The sequence below is a fragment of the Felis catus genome, chromosome A3, assembly GCF_018350175.1.
Source record: "Felis catus isolate Fca126 chromosome A3, F.catus_Fca126_mat1.0, whole genome shotgun sequence".
Taxonomy (NCBI): domain Eukaryota; kingdom Metazoa; phylum Chordata; class Mammalia; order Carnivora; family Felidae; genus Felis; species Felis catus.
Genome location: NC_058370.1, coordinates 60,938,399 through 60,955,027, shown reverse-complemented (window position 1 = coordinate 60,955,027; position 16,629 = coordinate 60,938,399). Strand labels below are relative to the sequence as shown.

At 36.1% G+C, this 16,629-nt stretch overlaps 1 protein-coding gene across 9 annotated transcripts in view; it reads right to left on the bottom strand.

The window, feature by feature from the left end:
- The window catches only part of TSGA10 (testis specific 10), a 161,977-nt gene that overhangs the window by 16,747 nt on the left and 128,601 nt on the right, over positions 1–16,629 (bottom strand). For all 9 annotated transcript variants that reach the window (XM_045054089.1, XM_045054087.1, XM_045054090.1 and 6 more), the window contains one exon: positions 13,858–14,067. In XM_045054089.1, coding sequence (XP_044910024.1) covers positions 13,858–14,067 — 210 coding nt within the window. The remainder of the gene's footprint in view (positions 1–13,857; positions 14,068–16,629) is intronic.

Here is a 16,629-nt window from a genome sequence, read left to right as displayed (position 1 = left end):
AGGTCACTTTAGGGTAGTATTACCTTTTTAACAGTGTTTAGTCTTCTAATCCATGAATATGGGATGTCTTTCCATTTATTTAGGTCCTCCTTAAATTTTTTTAGCAATGTTTTCTAGTTTTGTAAAGTATAAGTTTGGCACTACTTTTGTTAAATTTATTCATAAGTACTTTATCTCCTCTTGATGCAATCCCATCTGATGGAATTGTTTTCATTTCATTTTTGGATTGTTCATTGCTAATATATAGAAATGTAATTGATTATTGTACACTGATCTTATATCCTGCAACCTTGATTAACTCATTTATTAATTTTAGGTTTTTAACGGACTCTTAGGATTTTTCATATCCAAGATCATGTCATCTATGAATAAAGATAGTTCTACTTCTTTACCAATCTGATGCCATTTATTTCTTTTTCTCGCCTAATTGCCCAGGTTAGCACCTCTAGTGCAGTGGTGAATTAGAAGAGGTACAGACAGCATTCTTATCTTGCTACTGACAAGAAAAGGGGAAAGCATTCAGTCTTTCAACATTAAGTATGATATTAAGTCAGGGATTTTCACCAAAAACAAAATTCATCTTTAAACATTGGAAGAATTTACAACTAAAGCTACCTGGGTCTAAACGTTTCTTTATGGATGTTTTGAAATTACTAACTCAATTTAATTACTTGTTATAGATATATTTAGATTTTCTATTTTTTCTTAAGTCAGTTTCAGTACTTTCTGTCTTTCTGGGAATTTACATTGATTTCGCCTAAATTATGTAATTTTTGGCATTTAGTTGCTCATAATATTCCCTTATAATCCTTTTATTTTCTGTATGATTGGTAGTGATGTCCCCCTTTCATCCCTAGTTTTAGTAATTTGACTTCTCTCTCTCTCTCTCACACACACACACACTTACTCATTCTAACTAAAGTTTTATCAATTTTGTTGATATTGTGAAAGAACAACCTTTTGTGTTTTTTTGATGTTTTCTACTGTTTCCCATCTTGTTTTCTATTAATTCATGCTCTAATCTTTATAATTTCTTTCATTCCACTTCCTTTAGATTTAGTTTGCTTCTCTTTTTCCAGCTTAGTGATTTGCGATCTTTCTTCTTTTTTAAAAACATATAGACATAAATTATAAAGCTATAATTTCCCTGTAAGTATTGCTTGAATTGACATCTTATAAATTTGGGCACATTTTTTCATTTTCATTAATCTCATTTTCTTTATTCTTTGTGATTTCTTCTTTGAGTTACTGATATTGGGGAGTGCGTTGTTCAATTTCCATTTACTTGTGAATTTCCCAAATTTCCTTCTTTTATTGATTCCTAATAATTGCATTCTGGTGGGAGAATATGATTTGAATCCTTTTAAATTTATTGAGGCTTGTTTTATGGCCTAACATTTGGACTATTCTAGAGGATCATTCATGTAGTTGAGAAAACCGTGTATTCTACTGTTGTTAACATGGATATGTTAACTCTAGTTTGATTTTAGTTTTGTTGGAGTCTTCTATTTCCTTGTTGATGTTCTGTCTAGTTGCTCTCTTCCTTACTGAGAGTGCTGTATTGACGTTTCCAACTATTATTGTTGAACCATTTACTTCCAGATAAATACAGAAATATTATTACTATATAGCTCTATTTCCTCCTCCCCTCTTTAGTGCTATTAGAATTTTACATGTTACATCTATATTAAATAAGTCCCATAATATATTGTTGTAATTACTTTTTAATTAATGTATCTTTAAAATAAGTTGATAGAATAAAAGAGAGCAAGTATATAATAGTCAAATTTAACAGATAAAGGATTCAAAGCAGCTATTCTAAATATTTTAGTTCAAATAACTATAAATATTTTAATATATAAGTAAATATTTTAGTTCAATAACTAAAGGAAACCATGTTTAAAGAAGTAAAGGAATGTATGATGACAATGTCTCATCAATAGAGAATAATAATAAGGATACAGAAATTATAAACTGTTCTCAAAGGCTGTTTCTTTTACTTTCTTTATTTACCTGTGGATGAGTCACACTTTCCTGTTTCTTTGAAAGTCAAATTGTTGTTGAAAATTGGACATTTAAGATACCATATTGTAACAACTCGGAATACTCCTGAATACTCTGAATACTCAGGAATACTCCTCCCCACCTCAGGGCTTATTGTGGTCTGTACTTCCTCCTGCCCTCCCACCCTCCCTCCTCTGGACAGTTTCCATGAAGTATATTTTCCTTGCAGTGTACAGCTTCTGATGTTGCTTCTCAAGGTATGTGCACAATCACTCTGATTCATTTACCATCATTATGTTCATAGTCTCTCTAAACCATTCTCTTGGGATGACAGTGGATTTAGCCAGCCTACCTTTCTCTGTCCCTGATCTTGTATTAAGTTTCTAGCTAGCCTGTCTCTACTGGTATCATCTAAATGTTAGCCTCTATTAATTGCTGGCTGACTACTCTACTGATTTTGACAATGGCCTAGGGGTGTAAATTGCTTTACAGTCTGATGCAATTAAATTTGGATCCCTTCCAGAGCAGTTTTGGGTAAGTCTTTAAGGCTTGCTCTGACTCCAGGAGAGGTCCTTTTAGCTACCACTTTCCATGGTTCTTTATTAAACTTCTAAGTAGCCTATTGTTTTGCTTCTTGTTTTCATAAAGTTACTAGTTCCTTCAAAAAACTTTCATTTCATGACTAACTGCTGAAATCCTTAGGATGAATTGGATAATGCAACAGCTGCCCTCCCGGGTTCAGGTGTTGCTCGTTCATGGAATCCATGCCTGAATCTGTGGTATACAACTTTTACATGACTCACTGGACTGGTCCCAGTGGTACTTCAACTTTTAGCCTTTACACCACAGCTATACTTTCTCTTCTACTTGGCAGGATAGCCACCTTTGCCACATCAACTTCTAAAAGTGGTAGGCCTTAGAGTCACAGCAGCAGCACAAGTACATCTTCTTGCCATGCTTTTCAAATGATGACTGACATTCCCTTCATCATCTCACTTCTGTGGTGGAGACCAAAGAGAAAGCACTTCTGCTTCATAATATTCAGAAACTTCTGCCCAGCAGAGAACCACTAGTTTCTTCTTAACTGTGTATCATCACTTTTTGAAAGCTCTCTGGCTATATATGCTCAAATTCCCACTTCTAGGAATACATCTTAAGAATAAAATGCAAAATGTGACAAAAGTTTTATGCAACAAAATAATTACAAAGTTGTTTTATATACAAATTAAAAATCTGAAATTTTTTATTGCTCAGCAATAGGGAAGTAGTGAAAAGTAGAATAGTCAATTGTAATATGCTATTGCAAATATGTAAAACAACATAAAAATCTGGCTAGGAAAAGAAAAGGGCTAAAAGGAAATAAAACAAAACATTTATTATAGGAGAATGGTTCTGAAATCCACTGTAACCTAACATGATGATAACACTTTTAAAAATCTTTTGTTTCATTAAAAATTAAATGAGATTCTCCAAAGACTTCTCATATTATTCTGAAGGAAATCATCCATAACACAACTATTAATTAAAGAACATTAAAGGAAGGGTATTTGGAATTCCTGTTCTTAACATTCCTCTTGAGAAGAGTTAGATAAGAGAAAGATATACTATATTTATTTGGAAAATAGAAAACTACGACCTAGGTGAATTGGTATGGTATATATATCTTAGTTTTGTGGAACATCTTCAAAAAGATGTGACCACCAATTCACCTATTAACTAGACCTAGACACTCAAAAGCTCTTTACTCCCTCCCCTGTCCTTGAAATGTGGGTTCCACTTGCCTCCCCCACTCCCAGAGGCTGCTCCAAGGACATAGCCTTGAGATAGTAATATATGATATTGAAAATACCTACACAGTATATACATGACTGAGCCGACTTTGGGCCGCTTTATAAGGTTTTATGTATTGGTGGGTGAATGCAAGGATCCATTCATCTTGCTGCTGCCCAAGACAAACTTCATACATAAGTTCCTTTTGCAAATAAAACTGCCACCTCCCAACCTGGAGTGGTCTGCCTCGATTTTTGTCCTCTTCCTGCCCTCTGAGTACAGGGACTAATTTCAAATTACACCTGGGAAGCTCCCAGGAGGGTTATGAACTAACACTCAATAAATATATATTTTTTAAAACAAAGAAAACCAGGGCACCTGGGCACCAGGGCTGACTTTGGCTCAGGTCATGATCTCACAGTCCATGAGTTCGAGCCCCATGTCGGGCTCTGTGCTGACAGCTCAGAGCCTGGAGCTTGCTTCAGATTCTGTGTCTCCCTCTCTCTCTGCCCCTCCCCAATTCGCACACACTCTTTCTCTCTCTCTCAAAAAATAAACATTAAAACTTTTTTTAAAAAAACATAAAGCAAAGAAAACTAAGACTATAAAAGATTCTAAAATTCCTAATTCTAGTGCTTTAAATAATTTCCATTGGAGAATGAAGAAGGAGATATAGATCTTTTTCCTTTAACCTCTCCTTTCTCATTTAAAATTATCTGAGTGATTACAGGAATGCAAGCCTGGTTCAGAGTTCAAAAATCAATTAACATAACCAATCATAAAAGGCTAAAGAAAAAAAATCACACGAGTATATTAACTGATGCAGAAAAAGCAATTGACAAAAATTCAATACTCATTCATAATAAAAGTTCTCAGAAATATAGGAAGAAAGAAACTTCCCCAACTTGATAAAAAGCATCTACAAAATTGTACAGATAACAGTATACTTAATGGTAAAAGACTGACTGCTTTTCCCCTAAGATTGGAAGAAAGGACTTTCACCACTCTTCTTCAACATAGCACTAAACCACTGTAAAAAGGCAAGAAAAGGGATAAAAACTGAACATGAAGAAATAAATCCCCATTTTCAGATAACATGCTTGTCTACATAAAAAATTTTAAGGAATCTACAGAAAAATTCCTAGATCCTGGAAGTGAGTTCAGCAAGGTCAGAGAACGTAAGATAAATATTCAAAAATCAATACTTCTATACACTTGTAATAAGCATATTGACAGCAAAATTAAAACTACAGTACCATTTACAGTAGCTCAAAAAAAGGGAAAATTTTTTGTGCTCTGTATTTGTAAATCTGACAAAACAGGTACAGAACTTACATGCTGAAAACTATGCACAGGTAATAAAAGAAATCAAAGAAGATCTAAATAAGATATACCATGTTCATCAATTCGAAACCTCAACATGGTAAGGATGTCAGTTCTTCCCAGGGTTAATGTGATTCCTATCAAAACCTCAGCAAGATTTTTTTTTTTTTTGCGAAAATAGACTATTCTAAAATTTATATGGAAAGGCAAGGAGATGAGAATAGTTAAGACAATTTTGAAAAAGCAGAATAAAGTGGATAAAATCAGTCTACCTGTGTTAAAGACTTATTATATAGCTACAGTAACCAAAACTGTGGTATTGGGTCAGACAGATATATAGACAAACGTAAAAGCATAGAAAACCAAGAAATATACCCACTCATATACATCCAAATGATTTTTCACAAATGTAAAAAAATCCATTTGATGGAGGATGAAATTCTTTTTCAACAAAATTACCAAAACAATTGGACACTCATAGGCAAAAAATGAACCTTGATGAAAACCTCACACCTTATGCATCAATTGACTCAAAATGGATCATGACATTAAATGTGAAACATAAAACTATCACATTTTTAGAATAAATCTTAGGAAAATCTTTGGGATTGAGAGCTGCGCAAAGTATTTTTACACTTAAAACCAAAAACACAATTCATAAAGGAAAAATTGATAAACTCCACATCATCAAAACTTAAACTTTCGCTCTGAGAAACACACTGATAAGAAGATGAAAACTTCTCACACTATGTGAGAAAATATTTGCAAACCACACATCTGATAAAGGACCAGTATCTAAAATATATAAAGAACTCCTAATACTCAGCATTTAAAAAGCAAACAATCCAATGATACAAAAGAGATGTTTCACCAAAGAAGATATATAAAGACAAATAATCATATAAAAGTATATTCCACTTCCTTAATTTAGGGAAGTGCAACTAGACCATAATACACATACACTATACACATATCAGAATGGTTAAAATAAAAAAAATAATGACACCACCAAATGCTGACAAAGATGTGGAAAACTGATCCCTCACACATTGTTGGTGGGAATGCAAAATGGTAAATAGTTTGGCACTTTCTTAAAAAATGAATCATACATGGCACAAAAACAGACACATAGACCAATGGAATAGAATAGAAACCCCAGAACTAGACCCACAAACGTATGGCCAACTCATCTTTGACAAAGCAGGAAAGAACATCCAATGGAAAAAAGACAGCCTCTTTAACAAATGGTGCTGGGAGAACTGAATAGCAACATGCAGAAGGTTGAAACTAGACCACTTTCTCACACCATTCACAAAAATAAACTCCAAATGGATAAAGGACCTAAATGTGAGACAGGAAACCATCAAAACCTTAGAGGAGAAAGCAGGAAAAGACCTCTCTGACCTCAGCCGTAGCAATCTCTTACTCGACACATCCCCAAAGGCAAGGGAATTAAAAGCAAAAGTGAATTACTGGGACCTTATGAAGATAAAAAGCTTCTGCACAGCAAAGGAAACAACCAACAAAACTAAAAGGCAACCAACGGAATGGGAAAAGATATTCGCAAATGACATATCGGACAAAGGGCTAGTATCCAAAATCTATAAAGAGCTCACCAAACTCCACACCCGAAAAACAAATAACCCAGTGAAGAAATGGGCAGAAAACATGAATAGACACTTCTCTAAAGAAGACATCCGGATGGCCAACAGGCACATGAAAAGATGTTCAGCGTCGCTCCTTATCAGGGAAATACAAATCAAAACCACACTCAGGTATCACCTCACGCCAGTCAGAGTGGCCAAAATGAACAAATCACGAGACTATAGATGCTGGAGAGGATGTGGAGAAACAGGAACCCTCTTGCACTGTTGGTGGGAATGCAAATTGGTGCAGCCGCTCTGGAAAGCAGTGTGGAGGTTCCTCAGAAAATTAAAAATAGGGGCGCCTGGGTGGCACAGTCGGTTAAGCGTCCGACTTCAGCCAGGTCATGATCTCGCTGTCCGTGAGTTCGAGCCCCACGTCGGGCTCTGGGCTGATGGCTCAGAGCCTGGAGCCTGTTTCCGATTCTGTGTCTCCCTCTCTCTCTGCCCCTCCCCCGTTCATGCTCTGTCTCTCTCTGTCCCAAAAATAAAATAAAAAAATAAACGTTGAAAAAAAAAAATTAAAAAAAAAAAAAAAAAGAAAATTAAAAATAGACCTACCCTATGACCCAGCAATAGCACTGCTAGGAATTTATCCAAGGGATACAGGAGTACTGATGCATAGGGCCACTTGTACCCCAATGTTCATAGCAGCACTCTCAACAATAGCCAAATTATGGAAAGAGCCTAAATGTCCATCAACTGATGAATGGATAAAGAAATTGTGGTTTATATACACAATGGAATATTACGTGGCAATGAGAAAAAATGAAATATGGCCTTTTGTAGCAACGTGGATGGAACTGGAGAGTGTGATGCTAAGTGAAATAAGCCATACAGAGAAAGACAGATACCATATGGTTTCACTCTTATGTGGACCCTGAGAAATTAACAGGAACCCATGGGGGAGGGGAAGGAAAAAAAAAACAAAACAGGTTAGAGTGGGAGAGAGCCAAAGCATAAGAGACTCTTAAAAACTGAGAACAAACTGAGGGTTGATGGGGGATGGGAGGGAGGAGAGGGTGGGTGATGGGTATTGAGGAGGGCACCTTTTGGGATGAGCACTGGGTGTTGTATGGAAACTAATTTGTCAATAAATTTCATATAAAAAAAATGAATCATACAACTACCATATGATCTAAAAACTGCATTCCTGGGCATTTACAGAAAAATGAAGACTTAGTTTCACACAAAAACATCAAGACAATGTTTACAATTGTTTTATTTGTAAGATCCAAGAACTGGAAATAGCCCAGGTGTTATTCAATGGATAATCAAACAAACTGTGTTACACCCATAGCATGGAATACTGCTTAGCAATGAAAAGGAATGAACTACTAGTATATACAACAACCTAGATAAATCTTCAGAGAATCATGCTGAGTGAAAAAATCCAATCCCAAAAGGTTACATACCATATGATTCTATTTATATAACATTCTTGAAGTGACAAAATTATAGAAATGGAGACTAGATTAGTGGTTGCTATGAGTTAAGGAGGGGCTGGGGATAGGAGGGAAGTAGACAGGGTTACAAAAGGGCAACATGATGGATCCTGTGATGGAAATGTTCTATACCCTGCCTGATTCAATGTCAACATCCTGGCTGTGATATTATACAATAGTGTTCAAGAGGTTACCATTGGGGAGACCAGGTAAAGGATACTTTGTGTTATTTCTTACAATTGCATGTGAGTCTACAATACCTCAAAATCAAATTTTAGTTTAGACAAAATTATTTGAGTGTCCCCTATATGCATAGTACAGCTAAAGAAATACAAAGATAAATAAGATGGCTCTAACACTTGAAATTACAGCTTATTATGTAATGTATAAGCACATATACATAAATAACTAAATTTCAAGGCAAAAAATTTTTAAATATTTTTTAATGTTCATTTATTTTTGAGAGAGAGACAGAGCATGAGTGGGGAGGAGAAAAGAGAGAGGGAGACACAGAATCAGAATCAGGCTCCAGGCTCTGAGATGTCAGCACAGAGCCCAACGTGGGGCTCAAGCTCTCAAACTGCAAGATCATGACCTGAGCTGAAGTCGGATGCTTAACCGACTGAGCCACCCAGGCACCACAAGGGAAAAAAAATTTTAATTTTAGTTAGTTAACATAGTGTGCAATAGTGGTTTCAGGAGTAGAATTCAGTGATGTGTCACTTACATTCAACACCCAGTGCTCATCACAAGTGCCCTCCTTAATACCCATCACCTATCTAACCCATCTTCTACCTGCCTCCCTCCATGAATCTTCAATTTGTTCTCTTATTTTGTTCTCTGTGGTTTGTTTCCCTCTCTCTCCCCCTTCACCCTTCCCATACATGCATCTGTTTCATTTCATAATTCCACACAAGTGATATTATATAGTATTTGTCTTTCTCTGATTGACTTATTTCCCCCTAGCATAATACATTCTGGCTTCATCCATGTCTTTCCAAATGGTAAGATTTCATTCCTTTTGATGGCTAAGTAGTATTCCATTGTGTATATATACCACGTCTTCTTTATCCATTCATCAGTTGATGGACATTTGGGCTGTCTCCATAGTTTGGCTATTGTTGTGATGCTGCTATAAATATTGGGGTGCATGTACCCCTTCTAATCTGTATTATTTTTCCTTTGGGTAAATACCTAACAGGGCAATTGCTGGATCATAGGGTGGCTCCATTTTTAGTTTTGTGAGGAAATCCATAATGTTCTCCAGAGTGGCTGCACCAGTTTGCATTCCCACCAATGGTACAAAACGATTCCCCTTTTTCCACATCCTCACTAACACCTGTTGTTTCTTGTGTTGTTAATTTTAGTCATTTTTAAAGGGGTGAGGTGGTATCTCAACATAATTTTGATTTGTACTTCTCTGATGATGAGTGATGTTGAGCATCTTTTTGTGCATCTGTTAGCCATCTGGATGTCTTCTTTGAAAAGTGTCTGTTCATATCTTCTGCACATTTCTTAACAGGGTTGCTTGTTTCTTAAGTGTTGAGTTTGATAAGTTCCTTATAGATTTTGGTTACATGTCAGGAGTATTTTAAAATGCAGTTAGGGGGCACCTGGGTGGCTCAGTGGGTTAAGCATTGGACTCTTGATTTCGGCTCGGGTCATGATCGCAAGTTTGAGCCCTGTGCTGTCAGCATGGAGCCTGCTTGGGATTTTCTCTCTCCCTCTCTCTCTGCCCCTCCCCTGCTAGTGTGCACCCTCTCTTTTTCTCTCAAATAAATAAATAAACATTAAAAAATACTGTTAGACTTAGCCTGGCCACTTTGCATCCATTAAGATAGCTATTATCATAAACAGAAAAAACAAAACTAAAACATAATCAGTGTTGGCAAGGATGTAGAGAAACCAGAACCCAAGTGCACTGTTGGTGGGAATGTAAAATGGTACAGTCACTGTAGAAAAAAGAACAAAATTTCCTCAAAAAAATTAAAAATAGAATTGCCATAAGATCCAGAAATCCAGTTTTCGATATAAATGCAAAAGAACTAAAAGGCCTTGAAGAGATATTTGTACACTCACGGGCAAAGCAGGATTATTCACAATAACTAAAACATGGAAGCCATGCAAGAGTCTACTGGATGATGAATGGATAAGCAAAATGTAGTATATTCATACAATGGAATATTATTCAGCCTTAAAATGGAAATAAATCCTGTAATATGCCACAACATTGATGCACCTTGAGGACATTATGCTAAGTGAAATAAGCCAGTCACAAAAAGACAAATACTATATGAATCCACTTATATGAGGCCCTTTGAGTAGTAAAAATCATAAAGAGAGAAAGTATAATGATGGTTGCCAGGGGTTTGGGAAAGGGGAGAATAAGAGGTTATTATTTAATAGGTATAGAGTTTCAGATTTACAAGATGAAAAGATATGGGCATGGACAGTGGTGAAGGCTGCACAACAATACGAATGTATTTAATAACACTGAACTGTACACTTAAAAATGGTTAAGACAGAAAAGGTTATGTGTATTTTAACAAAATAAAAGAAAAAATAGAAAAAACTATGAGAAGAGTAAAGAAGCTACAAAACTTGAAGTAACCATCCTTAAAATGTTTAAAAATTAATATAAACCACTTTCAACTTTATATACTGTTGTACCTCTAAGGGTAATGATTTTAAAGCTTAAAGAAAATTATTGGACTATATACTACTTAGTCATGATGTATTACCATTTTAAGAAACTTTGGGATAATATTTTCTGGTATTTCATCTTAATATTGTTTCAGTTGTAACGACATGTGTTAGTTTCCCAATTTGAAAACAGCAAGTAAAAAATATTTTTAAAGAAAAACTTAAGGACATATCATTTGAATTTTTACAGGGAGAATCTATTCATGAGTTACTTTCATCATTAAAAAGTTCTTGCTGAGGGGTGCCTGGGTGGCTCAGTCAGTTAAAAATCTTGACTTCAGCTCAGGTCATGATCTCGCGGTTCATGGGTTTAAGCCCGTGTCAGGCTCTGTGCTGACAGCTGAGAGCCTGGAGCCTGTTTTGGATTCTGTGTCTCCCTCTCTGCCCCTACTCTGCTCACATTCTGTCTCTCTCTGTCTCTCAAAAATGAATAAACATTAAAAAAAATTGTTTTTAAAGTTCTTGGTGAAATAAAAAAATAAAGGAAGAGTTGGAAAATTCTTGCATATACCACTTAGTTAATAAAATATTAACAGTGCATTCTTTTTTTACATTTTTTTTACATTTATTTATTTTTGAGAAACACTGAGACAAAGCGTTAATAAAATATTAACAGTGCATTCTTTTTTTACTTTTTTTTTTACATTTATTTATTTTTGAGAAACAGAGTGAGACAAAGCGTGAGCGGGGGAGGGGCAGAGAGAGAAGGAGACACAGAATCCGAAGCAGGCTCCAGGCTCTGAGCAGGTGGTCAGCACAGAGCCTGACGTGGGGCTCAAACCCACGAACTATGAGATCATGACCTGAGCCAAAATCTAATGCTCAACTGACTGAGCCACCCAGGTGCCCCAACAGTGGATTCTTAGAGAAACCAGCAGACTCATGATTCTCAAATCCATCATATCCTCTTCACAAACAGTAGACTAGAAAAGTTTAAAAATGGGAACTGTAAAGATGACCACAATTTGTCAACTTTTTAAAAGTTTTTATTTAAATTCGTTAGTTAACATACAATGTAATATCAGTTTCAGGTGTATGATATAGCGATTCAACACTTCTGTGCAACACTTGGTGTTCATCAAAACAAGTGGACTCCTTAATCCCCATCACCTATTTAACCACCCCCCCCATCCACCTCTTCTCTGGTAACCATCAGTTTGTTCTCTGTAGTTAAGAGTATGTTTCTTGGTTTCTCTCTTTTTTTCCATTTGCTTATCTGTTTCTTAAATTCCACATGTAAGTGAAATAATATGGTATTTGTCTTTTACTTACTGACTCATTTCACTTAGTACAATACTCTCTAGCTCCATCCATGTCACTGCAAATGGCAAAATTTCATTCTTCTTTATGACTGAGTAATATTCCATTGTGTAAATATACCACATCTTCTTTATCCATTCATCAGTCAGTGGACACTTGGGCTGTTTCCAAAACTTGGTGATTGTAGATAATGCTGCTATAAACATCAGGATACATGTATCCTTTTGAATTAGTATTTTTGTATTCTTTGGGTAAATTCAATTACATTATACAACTTGTATACATATCCCCTTAGGATCAGGGCTCCAACTATCTCTCCAAATACATCTCCAGCCACATTGACCTGTGAATGCCACAATGGCCACTGCAAATCATTTACTATTCACTCAAGAATTCATTTTTTTTTTAATTTATTTATTTTGAGAGAGACAGAGACAGTGCAAGTGGGGGAAGTGCAGAGATAGAGGGATAGGGAGAAAGAATCCCAAGCAGGCTTCACACTGTCAGCACAGAGCCCAATGTGGGGCTCAAAACCACAAAGCCGTAAGATGATGACCTGAGCTGAAATCAAGAGTCAGACACTCAACCAACTGAGCAACCCAGGTGCCCCAAGAATTCATTTATAACTCCATACTGTTGTCTATGTTGCTGCTTCCTCTGAATGGGTGCTTTACTCCTTCTGAGCTCAGTAGTACATCCTTGTGAACTCCTCCTTGACACCCATAGGCCAATTAGGAATTCCCTTTCTAAAACCCTGAATATTTTTTACTAGTATAACATTCATACAAATAATTTGCATATCAATACTGGGAGGTCCTCGGGAGAAAAGGCCTCTCTCTCTTTTTCTATTCTTTTTTCTTCCTTTTCCTTCTCTTCCTCTTCTTCTTCCTCCTCCTCCTCTTCTTCCTCCTCCTCCTCCTCTTTTTCTTCTTCTTTTGAGTATGTGTTATATTAGTTTCAGGAGTACAACATAGTGGTTCAATAACTCTGTATGTTAGGCTATGCTCACCACAAGTGCAGTTACCGTCTATCATCATGAATAATATTACAATACCATTGAATGTATTCCCTATGCTATACCTTTTATCCACATGACTTACTAATCCATAACTGGAAGCCTGTATCTCCTACTTTCCTTCACCCATTTTGCCTATCACCCCACTACTCCCCTCTGGCAACCATCATTTTGTTCTCTATATTTATGGGTCAGATTATTCATTTGTTTTGTTTTATAGATTCCACATATAAGTGAAATCATATGGTATCTGTCTTTCTCTGTCTGGTGTATTTCACTTAGCATAATATCCTCTAGATCCATTCATGTTTTGAACCTTTATTCCTGGTGGCAAACACAATGTCAGCAGATACAATCGACTGAATTATAGCTTAAAATAAATTTAGCTTAAAAGAATACAATTAGTTGAGTAAATCCCAACCTCATAGTTCTTTGCTGATTTCTATGTCAATGTGTTTTATAATTCTTCTGGCTAAAAGTAAATGCATGCTCAAAGGAAAAGTTTCTGTTACTTTATGAATTGTTGGAACACAGCTGTGTTAGAAATTTATCTCTTGGACTTTAGAAATAAAATCTAAATTTAACAGACATGGCTTGATGTAATATTTTATAAAAACAATTTGCTTTTCTAAGATTATACTAATTTTATAGTAGCAATAATATTAAAAGAACCACTTAAAAGTGTATTACATACCATTTCTATTTCTTGATCTTTAGCAACCAGCTGTCGATTAAGAAGTTCTTTGCTTGAGTCAAGTTTAATACAAAGTTCCCTTGTGGAAGATAAATCTGCAAGGGCAGACACTTTTTCAAACTGAACCTTCTGAAGTTCCTCTTCCATCTTTACAACAGACTTGTGTAAGGTAGAAATCTGGGACTTGTAAGACCTTTCTGCATTTAAGTGCTGCAAGGACAAAATTATTATATATATGTATATATATACATATATACACACACACACACACACACATATATGTGTGTGTGTGTGTATATACACACATATATACACATATTTTTTTAACTTGAAAAAAACAACAATATGGAAGACAAAATGAGGGAAATCTTTTGATAGTACACTTAGATTATAAGCAACTTTATACAATATAGGTGATAATAGTACATACAAAATACCCTGAGAAAGATAAATACAGCTTTCAAATGTCTATACATAAAATCCATGAGGTAAGGTGGTCAAATGGTCATTATTTTTAATGTGTTTAGAAAACAAGTTGTCCCACTTAAAAGTCTCAACTCCAAAGCTAGTTGCAACTCATATACGTTTGGTCTGTAGTTCTATTCTTGCCACAGTTTCAATTATTCTATAAGATAAATATTATTGTTGTTAAAGACAAAACTTTAGGGGCGCCTGGGTGGCTCAGTCGGTTAAGCGTCCAACTTCGGCGCAGGTCATGATCTCACAGTTCATGAGTTCGAGCCCCGCGTCAGGCTCTGTGCTGACAGCTCAGAGCCTGGAGCCTGCTTCACATTCTGTGTCTCCCTCTCTCTCTGCCCCTTCCCTGCTCATGCTCTGTCTCTGTCTCAAAAATAAAAAAAAAAATTAAATAAAGACAAAACTTTAGTCACTAATGTTTCACTCACAATACCCATTTTCCAATTCTTAAATGGAATGTTTATCTAGATCATAATATCATAAAATGAGGACTGACAGCTCTCTAGCACTTACTAATAACTCTGAGAGAAAAAAGACTCTGGGCAAGTATAAATTGAGAATACAGCCACATGGGGGGCACCTGGGTGATTCATTCAGTTGAGTGTGCAACTCTTGATTTTGGCTCAGGGTCATGAAATTGAGCCCTGTATTGGGCTCCACACTGAGTGTGGAGCCTGCTTAAAATTCTCTCTCTCTCTCTCTCTCTCTCTCTCCTGCCTTGCTCCTCCACTTGTACTCTCTCTCTCTCTCAAAAAAAAAAAATACATCCACATTATGGGAAAAAGCATATTTTTAAAACTGCAATATGAAAATATTTTTTTAATGTTTATTTTCATTTTTGAGAGAGAGAGAGAGAGAGCGCGCACGCATGAGCAGGGAAGGGGCAGAAAGAGACAAAGACAGAATCAGAAGCAGACTCCAGGCTCTGAGCTGTCAGCACAGAGCCCAATGGGGGTCTCAAATTCACGAACCACAAGATCATGACCTGGGCCAAAGTTGGAAGCTTAACTGACTGGGCCACCCAGGAGCCCCTAAAAACTGTAATATAAGATTCAAGTCATATAAATTTTTTCAAAAGCTCAAGATAATACCCCTCCTTTTTACTGTTTCAGAGACATGTCTTAAATAAGTGCACTGCAGAGAAGTTTTTGCTATTGTGTGAAACTGACAGAACTGACAAATTTTTCTGCTTTTATAAGTACACAGCACAAAAAAATTGTTCCTGGAATAAGTTGTTTGGCCACAATTTTCCCTTTCTTCCTTCTTCACTCCCTCTATTTCTCACTCATTTTTCAGACAACCTTCTATCCATCCACCTACCCATCCGTCTGCCCATCCATTCCATTTTTTTAGTATATTCTGTGTTCCAGTCAATGCACCTAGATGCATATCCAATGATAAGCAAAATAGTCTTTGCTCTCATGACATTCCAGACTATGGGAGAGCCATGCATCAATCAAATAATCACAGAAATGACTATATAAGTACATATTAAGCAAATACTTCTAGAGAAAAAAGCTGTATGACAAAGGAAATTGACCTAAACTAAGAGGATCAGAGAAGTCAGGAAAAGGTTCCCTGATAAATGACACATGAACTGAGATCTGAATGGTGAATAGATATACAATGTATGTTGGGGAAGGGAGTTTTTCAAATTGGAGGAATGCTAAGTACAAAGGCCCTAAAGGGAGTATGTGGAAGGAGGGAAATGACGTGCTCCAACAACAGAGAGAAGACTAGTATGACTGGAACTCAGGAGCCACAGAGAAGAGTGATAGGAGATGCAGTTGAAAAGGTATAAAAAAAACTCACAAGTCAGCCTGATAAGCTGGGTTAAAATTTAGGTTTTTACCCAATGAAAATTTTTTTTTCTTTTTTAAATTTTACTTAACACAAAGCTACAGTGTCATAATGGTTTCAGGAGTAGAATTTGGTGATTCGTCACTTACATATAACACCCAGTGCTCATCCCAACAAGTGTCCTCCTTAATACCCATCTCGCATTTAGCCTATCTCCACACCCAACACCCCTCCATGAACCCTCAGTTTTTTCTCTATATTTAAGAGTCTCTTATGGTTTGCCTCCCTCTTGGTTTTTATCTATTTTTCCTTCCCTTCCCCTATGTTCATCTGTTCTGTTTCTTAAATTCCACATATGACTAAAATCATATGATATTTGTCTTTCTCTAATTTCACTTAGCATAATACATTCTAGGTCCATCCACATTGTTGCAAATGGCAATATTTCATTCTTTTTGATCACCAGGTAATGTCCTATTGCATATCTTTATCCAT